The 23,036-nt window shown below is 41.4% G+C and overlaps 1 protein-coding gene across 1 annotated transcript in view; it reads right to left on the minus strand.

The window, feature by feature from the left end:
- The window catches only part of med13a (mediator complex subunit 13a), a 93,405-nt gene that overhangs the window by 57,563 nt on the left and 12,806 nt on the right, over positions 1-23,036 (minus strand). Inside the window, exon 2 of the mRNA XM_089017052.1 lies at positions 20,553-20,787. Coding sequence (XP_088873178.1) covers positions 20,553-20,787 — 235 coding nt within the window. The remainder of the gene's footprint in view (positions 1-20,552; positions 20,788-23,036) is intronic.

Below are 23,036 nucleotides of genomic sequence, written 5' to 3' on the forward strand. Positions count from 1 at the left end.
CACCATGCCTCGACAAATCCAAAAGCCAAGTGCTGCTGGAATTAGGTTATAGTTCTTGGTTAAGACCAATGTAAAACACGTTCGCTCTGTTCATAGACTCACAATTTCAGAAAATACAGGTGAAACTTGTGAAAAGCGGTGGTGGGCCATCAGGGCCCGCAAGGCCTTCTCTGCTGGCCTAAAAATATCTGAATCACAGACAAATGTGAAATATATTTTGTTTATGAATTTTTATTGAATAATTGCAAATTGTCTTTCAGCTTCCATTCATTGCTTTTCCCCTGTTGTGATGCTTCCAAAAGTGTGTTTTTATATTTGTTACCGGGGGCAGAAATCTACTAGGACGCCTTCACAATCAGTTCGACGGGCCCTGGAGCATAAAAACCAATATCGATGAAACTGTTGCTTTAATCAGAATCAGAATCAGAATCAGAATCATCTTTATTGCCAAGTATGTAGAACACACAAGGAATTTGTTTCCGGTAGAACACGCTGCACTAGTATCGTTGTCAAAAAAACTGCTAAGTGGCACTATACAGTTCCATTTTGGCTACTGTTGAAAGAGTTCAAAGAGTTAATGGCTTGGGGGAAGAAGCTGTTTAAATGTCTGCTGGATTTGGTGCGCATGGATCGGTAGTGCCTGCCTGAGGGGAGTAGCTGGAAAAGGTGGTGGGCAGGGTGCGGAGGGTCCAGTAGGATTTTCCGCGCCCTAGTTTGGATTCTTGCAGTGTGCAAGTCCTCGAGAGTGGGTAGGGCGGTGCCAATGATTTTTTCCGCCGTCCTAACTGTCCGTTGAAGTCGGATTTTGTCCATTTTTGTGGCGGCCCCGAACCAAACCAAGGTAACCAATCAGAGTTCAAGTTGGCAACCCAAGGCCTGCTGGAAGGCGCTGGAAACATCAGAGTTGTCCCAAATTCTGATTGGCTAGTCACTAGCCAATCATAGTATCACTAGCCGCTAGTGAAGAGCATACTGGCCAGAGCTAGCAAATTGTATCTGTAACGGGCTGCATAAGCAAATATATTGTATCCATTCAAAAGAGGTTTTGTCAACCTGCAATCGTTGAAGGAGGAGAAGAAATGGATTTGGTGGCAGAAATACTGTGAAAGTGTCACGTTTTGCGAGGTGGTGATGGCGGGTTCGGATCCCAAAAAGCAGGCCGGAGGGAGCAGGAGGTTGTTTGACAAATTGTATTAAAATAAAGTCAGCAGGAACAAAATGTAAAACATCAAAATGATCTGAATGGAAAAAATACAAAGTAGCAAAAGAAAACCCAAGTGTAAAAGTCCGCCAAGGTTAAACAAACACGTACACAATGCATGCACCAAACAAGCAGCAAACAAACAATGAATTGGCACCGGATGATCGTGCCAGGTGTCCTTTTAAGTGTCATTGATTATAACGACCAGCACCTGCGAGGCTGCCGGCAGGGCTGACTTCGCTACCCGCTGGTCGCCAATCTGATCGGGACGACCAGCACCTGTGCAGGTGCAGGCGGGGCCGACAGCGCCCCCCGTTGGTCGCCAACCAGATCATGACAGAAAGATTGTTTCAAGAATAGATGGACATCATTAAGAAACGTTGGGCAGCTTCCCGAAACTAGCAAAAAAGCAAATATTGCAATTTTATGAGGTTATCATGAATCCACATGTTCATAGCAAAAATCCGAACAGTTTAGTCACAATATCTTTTCAGTTTCTTCAAGTCACAAGTAATTTCCTGGCCAACGGCACCCTATAGTGGATGTGTAGTAATATCTCACCACATTCGCAGCTGTGGAGTGATTCAGACATGGCACTACTGAAGGCCTAGGGTTGACATGCACGGCCCGCCACTGGTGAAAGGCAATGTTGGAATCAATGCGTTCTGATTCTCAAATGATCACACCGGCCCATATTTTCAATGCAGGTATTTTGAGAGTAAGTTACCTTTTAACAACTATCAAATGCATCACTGCACATTGGTTATGGTTCGCAGTACCGATGCTTCCAATGTGATTTGTACACAACAAATGTTTGAGTCTATTTTAAAGAAGGTACCACATGAAGCTGGAGAGCACTCACTAACTGTGGGTACCCTCAGTGGTCATTCAACAAATGTCAGAAAGAAAGAATAGCGAACGAAACCAATAATTCTCAAGATTCTAAAAGGAGAGGAGTAGCAGTACCGTACATTGCAGGAGTTTCTGAAAAATTACAAAGAGTCCTTTGGCAACATAAAATTCCTACTTATTTCAAACCGATAAACACGTTAAGGCAAAAATTAGTGCATCCAAAAGATAGGCTACCAAATGAAAAACAAAGTAATGTAGTTTATTCCATACATTGTAAGAATGAAAATTGTAAAGAGCAGTACATTGGGGAGACTCAACAAATTCTCAAAAAAAGACTTTATCAACATCGCAGGGATAATACTAGTGGGCCTCAATCGGCAGTACATTTGCACCTAAAAGCTAGCAACCACTCATTTGACGACAATGAGGCCCAAAATCTTAGCGAAAGAACATAGATGGTTTGAAAGGGGGGTAAAAGAGGCGATTCTTATAAAACAACAAAATCCTTCATTAAACCGGTCTGGTGGTGTGAGGTTCAATTTGGATCGTTCATACAATAGCCTGCTCAGGCAAAACAGGTTAGGCAACTTTCGCAATGCTGATGAGGGTCGTTATGCTGATGAGGTGATACCGGGGGGTGTGGGTGTAATAGGCCAATCGTTAGTCAGGAATGTAGGAACAATCAGTGGGGCCACAGGGGGGGGTCCCGCGCCCCCCCCAACCTGAGAGTAGGGACCCATCATAGCTGTGTCCGGCGCCACCAGGTCTGGACATTAGGGATATATAAATGGGGCCGATACGACCAGTCAGACTTTAGTTCGCTGACGAAGCCTCTTGGATAGGAGGCGAAACGTCCGAAACCTTCACTTTTGTACAGATGACGGCTGAAGAAACCTTCTCATCGATGGACCACTCCTGTACGACTGAGAGCTTACACAGACACATGAAGCTGAGTTTCATTTATGCGAGGGGGTGGAAACCTTTGGAACTAAAAATGTCGGTAAATGTTGATGATCAAGTCCATGAAGTACAATTGCAATCCGGATGCAATGTTGTGCCCTGAATGCAGATGTGCAGTGCATAACTCATCCTGTTTCAGGTCAACATTACATGCACACTGCAAGCTGATAATATGATTCATTGTCCACTGTCGTAACCATGAAGTAGAAAGAAGAAATGTGTATGTGACTTCAAGTTAGTAGGTTCCATTCCACTCCAACCTACCTTTCTATCGGCATGTTTCACAGCGAATAGTGGAAAGTATCAACTCATAAACCATAAATAAATAAATGAGCAAATAGATAAATCTGTAAGGTTCAAACAGCAGCATGACGTGCAACATATTTTTTATGGTACGATGAGTACCTGCAAAAGGGCAGATCGCAATTTGATTGACTTCTTCAATCTGAATTACACAGAGCAAAAATAAATATATAACTAAATAAGCAGATGAGAGAGTATGAGAGCTTCCATTGTGTTGAGAATGAACACATCACCAGAACCATATCAGGAGGATGCACTTACTTGGCTGCTGGATAAGCCATTGCTCAAATCTGACAGGATTTTCTGTCTTTCAGTCAAGTCTTAAACAAACATCCGAGAATGCTGTCTCTGCATGAGCACCGTGACCCACTCTTCCAAGTCAGCTTTGTGCAAACAAAGGAAGCCCAAGCTACATTAATTAAAATGTCCTGAATTATTATTAACATTGGGCAGCTTCCCAAAACTAGCAAAAAAGCAAATATTGCAATTTTATGAGGTTATCATGAATCCACATGTTCATAGCAAAAATCCGAACAGTTTAGTCACAATATCTTTTCAGTTTCTTCAAGTCACAAGTAATTTCCTGGCCAACGGCACCCTATAGTGGATGTGTAGTAATATCTCACCACATTCGCAGCTGTGGAGTGATTCAGACATGGCACTACTGAAGGCCTAGGGTTGACATGCACGGCCCGCCACTGGTGAAAGGCAATGTTGGAATCAATGCGTTCTGATTCTCAAATGATCACACCGGCCCATATTTTCAATGCAGGTATTTTGAGAGTAAGTTACCTTTTAACAACTATCAAATGCATCACTGCACATTGGTTATGGTTCGCAGTACCGATGCTTCCAATGTGATTTGTACACAACAAATGTTTGAGTCTATTTTAAAGAAGGTACCACATGAAGCTGGAGAGCACTCACTAACTGTGGGTACCCTCAGTGGTCATTCAACAAATGTCAGAAAGAAAGAATAGCGAACGAAACCAATAATTCTCAAGATTCTAAAAGGAGAGGAGTAGCAGTACCGTACATTGCAGGAGTTTCTGAAAAATTACAAAGAGTCCTTTGGCAACATAAAATTCCTACTTATTTCAAACCGATAAACACGTTAAGGCAAAAATTAGTGCATCCAAAAGATAGGCTACCAAATGAAAAACAAAGTAATGTAGTTTATTCCATACATTGTAAGAATGAAAATTGTAAAGAGCAGTACATTGGGGAGACTCAACAAATTCTCAAAAAAAGACTTTATCAACATCGCAGGGATAATACTAGTGGGCCTCAATCGGCAGTACATTTGCACCTAAAAGCTAGCAACCACTCATTTGACGACAATGAGGCCCAAAATCTTAGCGAAAGAACATAGATGGTTTGAAAGGGGGGTAAAAGAGGCGATTCTTATAAAACAACAAAATCCTTCATTAAACCGGTCTGGTGGTGTGAGGTTCAATTTGGATCGTTCATACAATAGCCTGCTCAGGCAAAACAGGTTAGGCAACTTTCGCAATGCTGATGAGGGTCGTTATGCTGATGAGGTGATACCGGGGGGTGTGGGTGTAATAGGCCAATCGTTAGTCAGGAATGTAGGAACAATCAGTGGGGCCACAGGGGGGGGTCCCGCGCCCCCCCCCAACCTGAGAGTAGGGACCCATCATAGCTGTGTCCGGCGCCACCAGGTCTGGACATTAGGGATATATAAATGGGGCCGATACGACCAGTCAGACTTTAGTTCGCTGACGAAGCCTCTTGGATAGGAGGCGAAACGTCCGAAACCTTCACTTTTGTACAGATGACGGCTGAAGAAACCTTCTCATCGATGGACCACTCCTGTACGACTGAGAGCTTACACAGACACATGAAGCTGAGTTTCATTTATGCGAGGGGGTGGAAACCTTTGGAACTAAAAATGTCGGTAAATGTTGATGATCAAGTCCATGAAGTACAATTGCAATCCGGATGCAATGTTGTGCCCTGAATGCAGATGTGCAGTGCATTACTCATCCTGTTTCAGGTCAACATTACATGCACACTGCAAGCTGATAATATGATTCATTGTCCACTGTCGTAACCATGAAGTAGAAAGAAGAAATGTGTATGTGACTTCAAGTTAGTAGGTTCCATTCCACTCCAACCTACCTTTCTATCGGCATGTTTCACAGCGAATAGTGGAAAGTATCAACTCATAAACCATAAATAAATAAATGAGCAAATAGATAAATCTGTAAGGTTCAAACAGCAGCATGACGTGCAACATATTTTTTATGGTACGATGAGTACCTGCAAAAGGGCAGATCGCAATTTGATTGACTTCTTCAATCTGAATTACACAGAGCAAAAATAAATATATAACTAAATAAGCAGATGAGAGAGTATGAGAGCTTCCATTGTGTTGAGAATGAACACATCACCAGAACCATATCAGGAGGATGCACTTACTTGGCTGCTGGATAAGCCATTGCTCAAATCTGACAGGATTTTCTGTCTTTCAGTCAAGTCTTAAACAAACATCCGAGAATGCTGTCTCTGCATGAGCACCGTGACCCACTCTTCCAAGTCAGCTTTGTGCAAACAAAGGAAGCCCAAGCTACGTTAATTAAAATGTCCTGAATTATTATTAACATCAACCATGGCTTGCTCCTGGATGTATAGTTCGTAAAAAAAATTAAATGTCATTATTGAAAAAAAAAGCACACCGTTATCTCTGCCAGCTAGCTGACAATTGTAAGGGGTCATTAAAGGACAACCGACACCTCTGGACAAGTTGTGTCCATAATTTGTAAAATCACTTCAAATGACTTCTACTGAGCGTATTTTACAAAGACTCCACCACATATAGCTATATTTTACGTTTTAAGACTTGCGCTGAATATTCAGGAAGTCTTGTTTTCGAGTTGATGACGATCCCCACGTGATGTCACGCTTGGAACGCCCCTGATCGAGAAAGCGACACAATGCATTTTGGGGTACTTTGTTTAGTCTGAAAACTTCGTGTTGATGGCAAAATTAGAAGGAAAACACAAATAACGCGATGGTGAATCGTTGTGTGTTGCACCAAGACAACCATCTGATATTCGCTGACACAAATTCCCAGCAGACAAATCAGCTCATTTCCAACAGAGTTTGGGCGCCATCTTCTGCATTTTCTGGGTGCTACATTGCTGTCATTGACGGCTCGAATTGACATCGGAATCAGAATCATCTTTATTGCCAAGTATGTAGAACACACAAGGAATTTGTTTCCGGTCGAACACACTGCACTAGTATCATCATCAAAAAATTGCAAAGACCCACTATACAGTTCCATTTGGGCTACTGTTCAAAGAGTTAATGGCTTGAGGGAAGAAGCTGTTTAAATGTCTGCTGGATTGGTGCGCATGGATCGGTAGCGCTTGCCTGAGGTCCAGTAGGATTTTCCGCGCCTTAGTTTGGACATGGGAGGACTCCTTTGATCGATTGCAAACATTTATGCTTTCCTCTTCAGAACTATTTGAATCATATTCATAACTGGATGAGTAACAAGAACGCATCTTCTCGGAATCTGAAGACATTGTTTTGATTCTCGAGCAAGTCAAGACGTCCTGAAACCTTCTGAAACTTTCTGAGGTCATTTTGAAGTAGTTTTTGGACACTTAAAGTCATTTTTATTGGTGTTTTGCATTTGACTAAAAATATCAGCCTGCGTGGGTATTTTAGATGCTCTGAAACGTTTTTCTGATGTCAGTTAGGAAACAAAAAAATGGTGTCGGTTGTCCTTTAAGATTTCTGAGGATAATTTTGACAGATCAAGAAGGAAAAAAAAAACAAAAACCACAAAAATGTAAAACATTAAAACAGTACGACATCAGGTAAACTGCCAAGTAAGGAGGGCAACATGCCCATTGAGTTTGATTGAAACAATTTATCAAGCTCACAGACAACTCCGCTGATGCAAGCGAGAATGCAGAAAGCAACAGAGAGAAAACAAAACAGTTGGGGTGGGCGACAAAATTGATTCTGAGACGCACAATCGCAATTCACAGTCCATGAATATATTATCATCGTTGATTGTTAAATTACAAGGCTGCTTGAAAAGAAAAAAAGTTGAGTAGCATAATGTCAGCCTTAGTCGATGATGATTTTGTAATTCAATGGGAAAAGTGAAGCGATTTAAGGGCCACTAGTCGCTCTCTTGGGGGTCTAGCGATATTGGCTATCATTACACAATATATATGCATATGTACTGTATATGTCACAGTTTTTTTCTCATTTTCTTAGATTTCTGATGCTTTGCTACCTGTTTGGGGAAGAGAATGCCAACTCCCTGCAACAGTGAATTCCAAAAGGAAAATGAACATGTGATCGATTATATATGAAAAAATGATTTTGCTTTGAGTGATTTATCAGCTGGTTTGACCAGATATCTAGCAGCCAAAGAGGGCAAAAAGTCAACAAGAAAAGAACCCCCCCCCCCCCCCCCCCCCCGAGGGACTGACAGGCTATAAAGAAAAAGGACAGGGTGGACGGAATTCTAAGCTTTTAGGCAAGACTCCAATGATAAGGTTTTAAAACTGTAACCGAGAAAAAAGCTGCAAGGCACCATTCCTAAGCAAACCAAATTCTACCTTTTGATTGGTCTTGGGAACTTCTTCTAGTTCCTATTAATCATGGGTCTTATTTAAAGGTGTCAGTCTCCCTCAAATTAATGCCCCTTTCTGCTTCCAAGACCTCCTCTACATCACATGGTCCCTTTTCAATCACAGCAGTTCATTATCGACTCTCTTCCCACCTTCAAATCTCATCTCAAAACCCACCGATTTAAAATTACATTTTCCGTGTAGCTCTTTCTCATGTTTGTATTTATAATTGTATTTTATTTATTGTATTCTATTTGTGATTGTATTTTATTATCGTACCTACGCTTGTCTGTGACTGTAAAGTGTCCTTGAGAGCTTTGAAAGGCGCTTAAAATAAAATGTATTATTATTATTATTTAAAATAAACAGTCTGTCTTACATCTACAGTACATATTTCTGCTTGATGCAACACTCCAAAAAGACACTACGACAACACGGAAAGCTCTGAAGCTACATGACACCAAAACCATACAATTCAAAATGAAAGAGGCAGGGCTGACTAGAAATCGCCAAGATCTTTATCTATCAAACCCATCCATTTGCTAATCTGCTTATCCTCACGAGGCTCGCGGGTGGACTGGAGCCTATCCCAGTTTTCTTCGGGCTTTACTGGTTATCAGCCAATTGCAGCCAAGCTATGTTTAAACCAAGGGCGAAATGATTCATCTTGTGTATGTCACAGCAGTTGGATCGCGAAATGCTAACATAGCTGCTTCACTCACATCAATGCAAGCCAAATATAATAGGAAGGGTTCCTCCTTCTTCTCTGGCAGAAAAATAAAGAAATTAAAATGTATGGACATAGGTCGTGACTCAGGTTGCTGGCAGTTGGGAAAAACACCTGATCTTAACGCTTTTGTAAAATTGGTTCACGGTGCAACACTTGTTAACAAGTCAATGCATACACTTCCCAAAGATACGCCAACTTTCTCACTCAGCACTCAACAGGCCAGCTCCTTTTTGGCTCAGGCAAAGGACGGCATCTGTGTGTCACTTAGTAAGTCCGATTGGCTGCCACAATGCAACCTGCGTCTTGCAGTTCAAATTTTGCAATTGTAGTGAATGCGCTGTGGTGGTAGGGTAGGCACAGATTTGTACGGCTCGAATTGACATCGGAATCAGAATCATCTTTATTGCCAAGTATGTAGAACACACAAGGAATTTGTTTCCGGTCGAACACACTGCACTAGTATCATCATCAAAAAATTGCAAAGACCCACTATACAGTTCCATTTGGGCTACTGTTCAAAGAGTTAATGGCTTGAGGGAAGAAGCTGTTTAAATGTCTGCTGGATTGGTGCGCATGGATCGGTAGCGCTTGCCTGAGGTCCAGTAGGATTTTCCGCGCCTTAGTTTGGACATGGGAGGACTCCTTTGATCGATTGCAAACATTTATGCTTTCCTCTTCAGAACTATTTGAATCATATTCATAACTGGATGAGTAACAAGAACGCATCTTCTCGGAATCTGAAGACATTGTTTTGATTCTCGAGCAAGTCAAGACGTCCTGAAACCTTCTGAAACTTTCTGAGGTCATTTTGAAGTAGTTTTTGGACACTTAAAGTCATTTTTATTGGTGTTTTGCATTTGACTAAAAATATCAGCCTGCGTGGGTATTTTTAGATGCTCTGAAACGTTTTTCTGATGTCAGTTAGGAAACAAAAAAATGGTGTCGGTTGTCCTTTAAGATTTCTGAGGATAATTTTGACAGATCAAGAAGGAAAAAAAAAACAAAAACCACAAAAATGTAAAACATTAAAACAGTACGACATCAGGTAAACTGCCAAGTAAGGAGGGCAACATGCCCATTGAGTTTGATTGAAACAATTTATCAAGCTCACAGACAACTCCGCTGATGCAAGCGAGAATGCAGAAAGCAACAGAGAGAAAACAAAACAGTTGGGGTGGGCGACAAAATTGATTCTGAGACGCACAATCGCAATTCACAGTCCATGAATATATTATCATCGTTGATTGTTAAATTACAAGGCTGCTTGAAAAGAAAAAAAGTTGAGTAGCATAATGTCAGCCTTAGTCGATGATGATTTTGTAATTCAATGGGAAAAGTGAAGCGATTTCAGGGCCACTAGTCGCTCTCTTGGGGGTCTAGCGATATTGGCTATCATTACACAATATATATGCATATGTACATGTATACATGTCACAGTTTTTTTCTCATTTTCTTAGATTTCTGATGCTTTGCTACCTGTTTGGGGAAGAGAATGCCAACTCCCTGCAACAGTGAATTCCAAAAGGAAAATGAACATGTGATCGATTATATATGAAAAAAATGATTTTGCTTTGAGTGATTTATCAGCTGGTTTGACCAGATATCTAGCAGCCAAAGAGGGCAAAAAGTCAACAAGAAAAGAACCCCCCCAACCCCCCCCCCCCCCCCGAGGGACTGACAGGCTATAAAGAAAAAGGACAGGGTGGACGGAATTCTAAGCTTTTAGGCAAGACTCCAATGATAAGGTTTTAAAAACTGTAACCGAGAAAAAAGCTGCAAGGCACCATTCCTAAGCAAACCAAATTCTACCTTTTGATTGGTCTTGGGAACTTCTTCTAGTTCCTATTAATCATGGGTCTTATTTAAAGGTGTCAGTCCCCCTCAAATTAATGCCCCTTTCTGCTTCCAAGACCTCCTCTACATCACATGGTCCCTTTTCAATCACAGCAGTTCATTATCGACTCTCTTCCCACCTTCAAATCTCATCTCAAAACCCACCGATTTAAAATTACATTTTCCGTGTAGCTCTTTCTCATGTTTGTATTTATAATTGTATTTTATTTATTGTATTCTATTTGTGATTGTATTTTATTATCGTACCTACGCTTGTCTGTGACTGTAAAGTGTCCTTGAGAGCTTTGAAAGGCGCTTAAAATAAAATGTATTATTATTATTATTTAAAATAAACAGTCTGTCTTACATCTACAGTACATATTTCTGCTTGATGCAACACTCCAAAAAGACACTACGACAACACGGAAAGCTCTGAAGCTACATGACACCAAAACCATACAATTCAAAATGAAAGAGGCAGGGCTGACTAGAAATCGCCAAGATCTTTATCTATCAAACCCATCCATTTGCTAATCTGCTTATCCTCACGAGGCTCGCGGGTGGACTGGAGCCTATCCCAGTTTTCTTCGGGCTTTACTGGTTATCAGCCAATTGCAGCCAAGCTATGTTTAAACCAAGGGCGAAATGATTCATCTTGTGTATGTCACAGCAGTTGGATCGCGAAATGCTAACATAGCTGCTTCACTCACATCAATGCAAGCCAAATATAATAGGAAGGGTTCCTCCTTCTTCTCTGGCAGAAAAATAAAGAAATTAAAATGTATGGACATAGGTCGTGACTCAGGTTGCTGGCAGTTGGGAAAAACACCTGATCTTAACGCTTTTGTAAAATTGGTTCACGGTGCAACACTTGTTAACAAGTCAATGCATACACTTCCCAAAGATACGCCAACTTTCTCACTCAGCACTCAACAGGCCAGCTCCTTTTTGGCTCAGGCAAAGGACGGCATCTGTGTGTCACTTAGTAAGTCCGATTGGCTGCCACAATGCAACCTGCGTCTTGCAGTTCAAATTTTGCAATTGTAGTGAATGCGCTGTGGTGGTAGGGTAGGCACAGATTTGTAGCTCTCACCGCAAAATGTAGTGATTTTGATTCATAATCAAGTTGGGAGAATAGTTGCGGTTGCATTTTGTCTGACCAGAGCAGGTCGAGCTATGTGATGTTGCTTGACAAATTTTATATCTCTCAAGACCTCATTTCAGTAAGCACAAATAATTACTTTCTGGGTCAATAATTTGCATGTTCTCAAAAAACAATTCCAAAACTGGCCTCCACTTTTGTTACTGAGACAATAGTAAGGCAACAGTGTAAATAAGTGAATACAGATGAAATGCCTTTTTGGGTATTAATTTAAAACAATTATAAAGACACTCTTTTGAATACTTTTGAGGGGGAAAAAAAATCTAACTCTTTGGAGCAACTGAACACAAAACATCCAACAATGATAAACAGTGCTAAACATCTCATCTCATTTTCCGTACCGCTTATTCCTCATTAGGGTCGCGGGGGTTGCTGGAGCCTATCTCAGCTGTCTTCGGGCACGAGGCGGGGGACACCCTGAATTGGTTGCCAGCCAATCGCAGGGCACACAAAGACATACAACAGTCACTCTCACACTCACACCTAGGGACAATTTGGAGTGGTCAATCTGCCTGCCATGCATGTTTTTGGAGTGTGGGAGGAAACCGGAGGACCCGGAGAAAACCCACGCGGGTCCGGGGAGAACATGCAAACTCCACACAGGGAGGCCGGACCAGGACGCGAACCGGCGACCTCTGCACTGTGAAACCGGTGTGCTAACCACTCGGCTACCGGGCCGCCCAGTGCTAAACATATATCCAGCAAAACTGTTCCAGACTCGTGCCGTCAAATATTATCATTTCGAAAATTATTGACTTGACTTTCCATTCCAGAACCATCTTTAATGACGCTATGGGTTACCTTGATTAATATGACTATTAGGCTAATGGAAGGACTGGGCCCACATGTGAAAGTATTCCCAAAGGCATTGCATCCTCTTTACTGACCCAAACAGGCATAAGCCATGCTGCAGAAAGAATAAAAAAAATACAACTAAATAAAATCAACTGCATAACAAAAAGTGTTCCACCATGTTTTTATGTCGCTGTAAACATTCCTCCCCTAGTATGTAGACGCTCTTTAAAGCAACGATCATTTTTATAGATTTTACAGCATACTTAACTTACCCTTAATGCCTTTAACATGAGAAAGGGGAGGGCCACAGTCACCGAGGCACCTCTCAGCAGTTTATTGAATGCTGGGGGAGGAGTAAAACACACTCGCGCGGAAGCTGCTGTCGGCCACAGCTCATGGTCAGACACTCACATGCAGACATTATATGGCACCCAACTGGGGACGTCTTTTAAGGAATACATACATACAGTACTGCATATCTGAAACAGACAAGATTATATTTTATACTGGCGCATTTTGTGTATGTTCAAATATGTTTCCATCTCATGTGTTTGTTTGAAGGAGGGGTGTGGAGAAAGAAAAAGTCAAACACCTCTGTTGTGGTGGACCCCCACAATTGGTCCACAGAAAAATATGTGTCTCAAACATGGTTAAATTAATACCATGGCTGCAAAGTAATGAAGTAGTACAATGGTACATTTAACTCATTCGCTTCCATTCCCAAATGTAATCGGGAATTGAAAAGTGTGACGTAGAGCGCCATTCCCAAATTTGTTCTGTTTTGTTTTTTTTTTTCTTGTGGGGGGTCCTGATAAAGCGTTGGCCAGACCTCTGGAAATGTTTTTCACTTCCACACGGGGCACTATTTCTCTTTTGCCCATGTTAGCGATTTGGTATAGCTTCAGATGTTGTTGAACTGCTATATAAAAAAACTTTTATTTTTATTATATATATATTTTTAATCATATTTTTTATGATATTTTATTTATCTATTGTATTGTATTTTATACAGCCACCCCCATTACAAGCTTAGATAACTTCAGACCCATATAACTTAATTCAGATAACTCCAGACCCATATAATTTAATTTAACTTGTTTTCTTCTGATGAAAGAAGGGAGTCAAAGGTTTCTTATACCTAATTTGAATGTTTATGTAGTGTGAAAACTCAATATTCTGTGAGCCCTGCAATGTGAGTGAAAATGACAAAAGCCCTAGCCCTGGAGTGAACACATTTTTGCACATGGTCTGGCAGTGAATGAGTTAAGATGAAAATATTGATGGAAAGTCTATCAATGTGACCCCATGCGACATGAATATAAATTTACAATGTGTCCAAATGAGATTGCCGCAGGTTGGACAGTCTGCTGAGCTCAGGCAGGAATAAAAGGATGATGTGCAAGCATGAAGCCACCTTTGCACAAATATTTATTCACTCTATTAATTATACAAAAGTGGTCTATTGTAAATATTGAATTACCATTCGTAATGAACAATTTTCCACACAGTCAAACACAATTTACACAACTAGGGGTAATTAGCAATGCTTTGTTTTCTTGAGCTCAGAGGAGTGGGACCTTCACTGACTACTCAAAGATTGGATTGTCCTGTCAAAGTGTGAAATGCGGCTCAGCTTCACAGGATGTGATGAAATGCCGTTTGAAAAAGGATATCTTTAAAGCGTTGGCAACAAAAAAAAGGGGGGGGGGTGGATGACTAAACGAAACTGTTCTCTCCGTAATCATCACATGCATGGACGCAGCACAAGTAATGATTAAAAGTGCCAAGGATGAGCACTTTAAATTCAGCCCTTGTTCCCTTGATCATCTTCTCTGTCTCTCGCATTCTCTTAAAGATGACCAACCATACAGGAATGATAAAAATGTGTGTGCTCCGACACCCAAGCCAGAGATTATTTTCGAAGTGGTGGGGTAACCGCCCCTTCGCATTGAATTAAAAATAAAAATGTCACGATATGGAAGAAGCTGTTTGTTGAAACGTGGCAAAGTACAATTGTAACAAGAGGGTTGAGGCGGGAGGGCAGCAGAGCAATGCCGAGCTGGTTGTTAGATGCAACGATCCATGCAAAGCTACAGTTAGTCGGTATTGCAAAGACAGTGAGTCCAGTCTAGATTTGTCAATAACTGGAAGCTCATCCGTGCCCTTTTGGTAACATTTCCGCATGGGTACCTCGACAAGCTAAAAATATAATGTGCGCGTGTATGTATAAGTATCCAACCCAAGCCCTGTGGCTTGAACACTTAGCATTACTGTTCATCAGACCAGAACATCTTAAAGGACAACCGACGTCTCCGGACAAATTGTGTCCATAATTTGTAAAATGGCTTCAAATGACCTCTACGGAGCGTATTTTACAAAGATTCCACCGCATATAGCTATATTTTACATTTTAAGACTCACGCTGAACATTCAGGAAGTCTTGTTTTTGAGTTGGTGACGAGTCCGTACGTGACGTCACTAAAGGACCCCTCTTGATCGTAAAAAAGATGCTTTGTAGTGGTCCTTCCATCACGTCAATGTATTTTGCTGTACTTGTGTTGTCTGGGGACGTCGTGTTGCACCCAAAAGCCGCCAGAAGGCCAGAAGAGGGCGTCCAAGCGCCATATAAGGAATTTATCAGCCTGTGGAAACGGAGGTGGCCACAGGAGGTCGCTATTTTGTGCCTCTCTTTTTTGGGTGACAGATTTTCCCCCAATGTTGCCTCAAAATGGCATAAATAAATTCTTTAATTGATTGCAACCATGTATGCTTTACTCTTCAGAACTATTTGAATCATATTCATAACTGGATGTGTTACAAGAAAGCATATTCTCCGAATCTGAAGCCATTGTTTTGATTCATAAGCAATGCAAGACGTCACGAACAGGGGGCGGGACTTTCTGAAAATGCCCAATTCGCAGCTCAATTTTTTTCAGATTTTGGACACTTTGTCATTTTTATTGGTGTTTTGCACTTGACTAAAAATATCATACTGCATGTTTTGGGTATTTTAGATGCTATAAAACGTCCTTTAAGACATACTGTATAATGTGCCAATTATCTCTCACTGCATAGTTCGTCTCTTTGCAACCATTTGCATGTTATAATTTTCAGCAAATTTGTGTAAAAAGACTCAACGCTTTGGACTTTGGATTTACTTGAAAGTGTGTGTAATTTGTCAGGAAAAATGATGACTCTTTCAAAATGCGATTAGATGCAATAAGTAAGGTAAAGTATGGGTGTATTTGAGCATTTTAGACTCAGAGAAGAGCTGGCATTAGACCAGCCATGTGATTTGGGAAAAATTTGCCAACTTTGGCTTGGAAATTGGATGAAAGGGATGAAGTATACCACATGTTGGCTTCACAATGGTATGGTTGCATCTGTTCAAGCAGGGTTGTTTTGCGACTGCTGTTCAGACTTAATGAACGATTTTTTAAAAAGTACTTAAATGTTGGGAACGAAGATTTTCATGGGAGAGGATAACACTAAAACGTGGGCATTGTACAGCTAATCGAATCAAATTAAAGAACTGCATTCCATGTCTTGGTCATCGTCCCCTTCATTGCATCCAAGACATTCTGTTGAATTTATTCTTCAGACTTTAGTGGGAGTGATGAATGTAATGAATGTGGCTGAGGCTAAGCTGACACTGATACCAGTTGAACAACCATGATTGTTCTTGCACACTGATATACAGGTCTCATTGGATGTTGTTCTTAACTCATTTACTGCCAGACATGTGCAAAAATGTGTCCACTCCAGAGCCAGTTTTTTTGTCATTGTCACTCAAACTCCAGGACCCGCAGAATATTGAGTTTTAGGGCTACATAAACCTTCAATGCAGTGTAAGAAACCTTACGACTCTCTTTGTTCATCGGAAAAAAGTCAATTGCTAAATTCTATGGGTCTGGAGTTATACGAGCTTGAAATGATGGCAGCTGTCATAAATACAATGCAATACATACATATCGGTTTTAGGTAGCCCTTTAATAACAGGTGAAGCAGTAGCAAAGCGTGAACATGAAAAAAAGAGAAATGCTGCCCCCTCGTGGAAGGGAAAAAAAGCATTGCCAGAGCCAGCCAGCAAGACAAAACAAAAGCCGAACAAATTCGGGAATAGTGCACTACAACATATTTTAAATTCTTGAATACGTTCAGGAATAGCAGTGAATGAGTTAATTAAATACGAAAGATCTGAAAGTTTAAGTACTCTGCACAAGGATTTTGAAGATAAACTGATGTCATAAATCAATTGCGGTGGAGTTCTTACAAATACCTCGAAAAGTCAAGCATGGCAAGTAAAATTAAAACAATGATTTGCCTGAAACACAGTCTTCTCAACAGCTACTGTATATAGACTCACCCACCATATTGACATCCCCCTTGGGATTTTTTTTTTTTTTTTTTTTGCAATAAAAAACTTGATTTGCTCAACTTTCATCATTGTATCGTTTTTGGCATTACTGTCCCATTAAATGATGTGTACATCATTCGTCGGCCTCCATCGGTCATGGCTGACCGTGGATGACTGTCCCGGTGGACAGTGTGCCTGGGCGGTGTATTATGGAGAGCAGGTTGTCGCCTATGCAGCTTGCTCCCCCTCTCCACCACGCTGACTGAGTGTGTGTACATCAACCAAATGTAAAATCAATGAGCCACATTTGTGAAACGAAAAGATTGTGGCTTTGCAACAAATTTGCTGGGCTCCACTCCGTGATGTTGAGCACTACGACCGCTAATGTACACCGCAATCAAAACGTTGTCCAAATGCCACTGGGATCAACGAATGGAAAAAAGAAGAAAAAAAAGAACAGAGGAAAACTACCGTGAATTTAGGAGGCACACCATGAAGAAAGTATTCCCACACACTGACATCCATTGCGAATTCCTGTGCTGAAAAGATCAGTATGTCTTTCGGGAGGCGGGGAAGGCAGCCATTTATCTTTTGCTTTGGATGCCCCTGGTCAGAAGACTGCAACAGCTTTGGAGGGGAGAGGTCGATGAAGAGTGCAATGTATTTGCATAAGAATACATGCATATTCCCCAACCAATGGTTGGGGGAGGGCTGCCATTTAATCCAGCCACAGTATTCACTTTTTAGGAATAATTTCAATTGCAAGGCCAGGGGAAGATGAGAATTACTTTTCTCTATTGTGCCAGTAAGAATAAGGTCTAATTGTACGACAATGATAAGATAGCGCCTTACCTTCTCTCAATAGTGATTGACCGTGCGACGTTTAAAAAAAAAAAAGATTCCTCAAATGTCTGCTTTTGACTAGCCTCATCTCTTTGGCTCAACTCCTTCACCAGCAATGTCCCTGGAGAGAAGGGATTACTGGCACGCTGGTTTACAGGAATGGCACTCGGTCAAAATTAAAAAGACTTTCGCAGGCCGCTAATCTAATGAGGGTTGAAGAGAAGGGGGACCGAGTGCCATTTCATCTTGCCAAAATGAGAGGATAGGACCAGATTTGCATGGTAACCACTAAAATTGCAGCTCAAGATTAATATAAGGCTGAAATGACAGAAATAAAGAATATGGACAATGTGTGATTTCAATGGAAAAATATCAGAATTCATTTGTTCGCAGTTGGCCTTGCTCTTTAGAAACAACATTACTGGGCCTGAAAATAGTAAAAATTTCTTCTCATATCTCTCTCATATCTTTCCAAAATGATTTAAACAAAGAACCAGTGGCTTTTTTAGCTTACGCATTTCAGTATGAATAAAGTGCATTGGGCCTCATGCCTTATTTACACAACTTTAAAACGATATAATTATGAACAATGTAATTGTAGTAATGAAGTGAAAATCTAACCGTGGGTGAGCAATTGCTCTAATCGTCAAGGTTGCACCTTTTTTTCACTTCCTTTCAAAGTCTTTTCATAGTCAAATGCTAAATTTGTATTCTGACAACTGTAAGTAGGCTGTTTCAGATTCGATAAAGGCAATAAGATCACTGGCAGACTGGACTTGTGTGTGTGTGTGTGTGTGTGTGTGTGTGTGTGTGTGTGTGTGTGTGTGTGTGTGTGTGTGTGTGTGTGTGTGTGTGTGTGTGTGTGTGTGTGTGTAGACCCCCCACTGTGGAAGTTTGGTGGAGGGAGCATTTATTGTTCTTTTAGACGTGGTGACGACTGAGGGCAAATGTGTTGTTTCAATCTAAAGAGATAATACGATACAATAAATATGATACATAATGTACAGTGAAGGGGAACTGGCGGCCCACAATATTTTTCCCCCCAAAATGTGTTTTTTTTGGGGGCAGGGAGACATGCTGCAAGTGAAAATTATGGGCCACCTCCATAATTCAAGATGCACATTCTGCTGTTGTTGTGTACTTTTGAAAAAATAAATCTGTTTAGGAAACTCTACAATAACACATGATGGTTCAGCAAATATCTCAAGCACGCATACACGTAAGCCTGAGAGTCCTCAAATCATTGGGTTCAGGCACCAGGTGCCATCAAATAAATTAAATATGATTTCCAAAACGATTATTGGGCCAGTTAAAAAAAGCACATCAAAAGCCACAAGTCCCTAAAAAGGATGACTCAGCATTTCCAATTCTCTCAAGGTCCAGCTGCTCTTGGCGATATTTAATCATCACATTTCAGGTGTGAACCTGCAGAGAGCATGTGTTAAACGCTAGCTGGGGTTTAAAGATTATCCCTAATATAGTTCCTTTATACCACTCGCTCTGCCTTCAAATGTAAGCACTCGCGATTAGACCTGAGCCATGCGCTTTCGGTTATAACTAGGAATTCCTGGACCTGAATGAGTCGCCCATGGAAGACTTCACGTTTCATTCTGAGTCCATTTCAACCACAATGTCCAATAGTGAAGGGGAGTGATACAAAGCCTGGGCTTAGCTCAGTCTCCAAAGTTCAATCAACATGGCCAAGGGAATGAATAAAAATGGCCCCTTCCAGCTCTCAGCACTAATGTTGCCGTTAGTGACAAGAGGGGAGAGATAAATAGCGGTGGACGCAGTTTCCTTGTTTCCACATGGTTGCGCCTGTCCGCTGCGATCCGCTCGAGGTAAGATGGAGCTGAGCGCAGTTTTACACCAGCGTCATTTCTTGCTCGTTCTCTGTAGAATAGCTCCACATGCTCAGTTTAGTGTGCTGCGTGGCAGTACTCACAATAATACGAGCACCCCCCATACCCCTCCTCGCAACATTAACGTGAAAATGAGACCACATGATATCCACGGTCTCCACGGAGACAGCGGCGCCCTACAGGTGCTGGCACTACCAGCGTGGCTGGCTGCCTCATCAGTCATTTTTTTTTTTGGTACATTTCCCTGTGGTGCCGACTTATAGGCTATCCCCTGTGCCTACCTGACAGGCACTGAAACCTGTATCGTTTTTCATTGTACAACCAATAACCTACGACGGCAGTGTGATTTATCTTCACGTTCGTATTATACAGAAGCTGCAAAACCTTGACACTTTCTGTTATCTTTTTACAGCTATCATTCTTCTGGCTTGAGTGACTCCAACGAATGCTGACGGCGTAAGGGAGGTGTTGATTTCACATTCATAGATTGTATTCCTTGCCAGGGTCGTTCATCACATTTAGTGGCTGTCTTCTTTAATAGCGTCATTTGCAAATGCTACCAAAACTACTCTGATTTAGTTAAAAGGTTTGCACTTTTATCACACAATGAAGAGTTGATTTTAAAAAAAGCAACCAAACTGATGGATGCAGTTTTTTTGCACATAAGCATTCCTTGTCAAAACATGAGTGCTATCCTACATATAAATCTGTCTCAGGTACATGTGCATTTGGCATACAGGCAACTAAAGTAACGCTAAACTCGCTTTCAAGTCAGCGTTCACAACCCCAGATTTTCATTTTTAAAGTGTTTTGGAATTCCTGCGGCCTTCCAGTGCAGCCATAAAATACTTTTATCACATATTCAGTTGCACTTCCCAAGACCTGTAAACAGACTTTGATGTGATATAAGCTGCAGAGTACATGATACACTCACTCTCGTGCACACACAAACCCTAGAAAGATCTAACCCGCCCGTCTGGATGACTGTGTGGTAAATAAACACCATACTATGAATGTACACCAAGTATTCCTCACCAGCAAGCTCGGGGTGGATGAGATCAGCAAAGTTGGGGTCATCCCCCCACCAAAACAGCCAAATTTCCCGCCGACCCTGCCGCTGGCTGCGCCGCCATACACTCAGCACATCTGCCTTCAGACACCGGCTGAAGCTGCACAGGATGGGGTCCTCCTCAGTCACTGGGAACAAGATGGGGGCAGAGGTGGGACCCTGCCAAACAAACCTCTTCCATTTGATTCCTGTCAAGTCAGCCTGCAAGAGGAGGAGAAATGATATGGTTAGTATCGATAGCTCTTGATGTTCTAAGTTATCAGTTGGCTCATGTTGACAAGCAACAAATCAAGGTAACATGTATGAGGGCTGACAGGCAACTGACTACGGCTGCAAATAAAATTTCTGGGTGAGCCAAGAAAGTGGGAGGAGACGCAACACTGCACAGACGCTGCTCTCAAGTTGGCTGCAGGCTCCAAAGCACGAGCTGCAGGTGATCGCATTTTGGGAGTGGCAATGTATCACTCCAATGTACTATACTCCAGATGCATGAAGAAGCTCAAAAGGGTATTGCCGCCCATCTGGAAAAAGCAAATGCAGTTCCCACCGTATACTGAAAAAATATAATAAGTGAACTTGAATTGTTGTTTTTACTTTTAAAATATAAACTGTCATCATTGGACATTTGGCGTTATTTTTCGGGTATTATAAGATATATTTTATGTCGTATATTCAATTGTAGAATAGATTGATGTTTAAGTCTTTCACTGCCATTCACGAATTTATACGGGAATTGAAAATATGACATAGAGCGACATTCCGGAATGTGTTCGTGTTTTTTTTTTTTATGCTTGGGTGCTGATAAAGCGCTGGAAAATGTCCTTGGCGATGTTTTATGTTTTCCACAAGGAGGTAGCATATCCACTTTTCCATGTCAGAGCTTTGTTCCAGCTTCAGCTGTTGTTAAAGCGCTTTGTAAACCAATATGCATTGCATTTTATTTTGGACGGCCGCCTTCATTTCAAGCTTAACTTTTTCTTTCTGATGAAAGAAGAGAGTCTCAGGTTTCTGACGCTGCACTGAATGTTTATGTAATCTTAAAATTCAATATTGTATGGGTCCTGGAATTCAAATGACAATGACAAAAACCCTGGCACTGGAGTGGACACATTTTTGCATGCCTGGCAGTGAATGAGTTAAGTTGAGACTCACACCTACAATTGCCAACTATTGTTTTATTTGACGAAAATCATTTTATGTTCCCCCCATTCAATTTAGACCACAAAATTGGTGAATGAAAGTCTGTATGTTTCATTCTGATATCAGATTAGAACACAATACGCAAGGCTTCATATTGGAAGTGAAAAAGTTTTACTGGGACATTCCCTATGGCAGTTTTTTTCCCTTATGTATTACCGAATTCATTGAAAAGTGGCAAAACATGTTTCTGTGATAAAACAGGAAAGCATTTATGCACAATTATGCAACCATTGTCACTCTCCACTTTGATGCTATTTTTTTGTGCTCAAAATGTATAAACCGTGTTGTGAATGAAAGTGCAGTGACGCACGGGGAGGGGGTTACTGAATGGCATCACTTACGCTGCGAAATCAAGTAATACTCCAAATGCAAAACTTGAAAATGAGCCAAATAAAGCCTCCACACACATAATCTCTGTGGCAAACGGATGTTTATGAATACAATAGCCCATGCTTGTTATACAAATCACTAAATATTACATGAGTAAGTCATCAATCACGACAGAATGAATAGAATAGCCCTCGTAAAAAGACAACCAAACAGGGGGGAGAGGATGTGGAAAATTTATAATACCGGGAACAAGATGTATGAAGCATGTAAATAGAGTAAACATGCTCGCACAGCTTTAATGCTCATTATTGGCCAGCCTTGTGGAGTCGCTTGTCATTGAACAAATGCAGCCTGGCTTGAACAGAGTGATCTAAACATACATGAACCATCTCATGGGAAGTAAATCGGCAGCAGGGTCCTTAGGTATTAAAGGTGGAACAATAAGGCTCCACTACGGCTCAACAGCCCATGTCTGGCTTAACACTGGCAAAAGTAAAACAGACACATTGGACATGTCATCTCCTTTAGCTATCGACTCCCACATTAACTGATTTGTGCCAACATTGCCAGTTCATTTCCATGCCATTTAGGCTGAGTTCGCAGGCTGCGCCGCCATACACTCAGCACATCTGCCTTCAGACACCGGCTGAAGCTGCACAGGATGGGGTCCTCCTCAGTCACTGGGAACAAGATGGGGGCAGAGGTGGGACCCTGCCAAACAAACCTCTTCCATTTGATTCCTGTCAAGTCAGCCTGCAAGAGGAGGAGAAATGATATGGTTAGTATCGATAGCTCTTGATGTTCTAAGTTATCAGTTGGCTCATGTTGACAAGCAACAAATCAAGGTAACATGTATGAGGGCTGACAGGCAACTGACTACGGCTGCAAATAAAATTTCTGGGTGAGCCAAGAAAGGGGGA

The sequence above is a fragment of the Hippocampus bargibanti genome, linkage group LG16 (genome assembly GCF_051943395.1).
Source record: "Hippocampus bargibanti isolate YZ-2025 linkage group LG16, ASM5194339v1, whole genome shotgun sequence".
Classification (NCBI taxonomy): Eukaryota; Metazoa; Chordata; class Actinopteri; order Syngnathiformes; family Syngnathidae; genus Hippocampus; species Hippocampus bargibanti.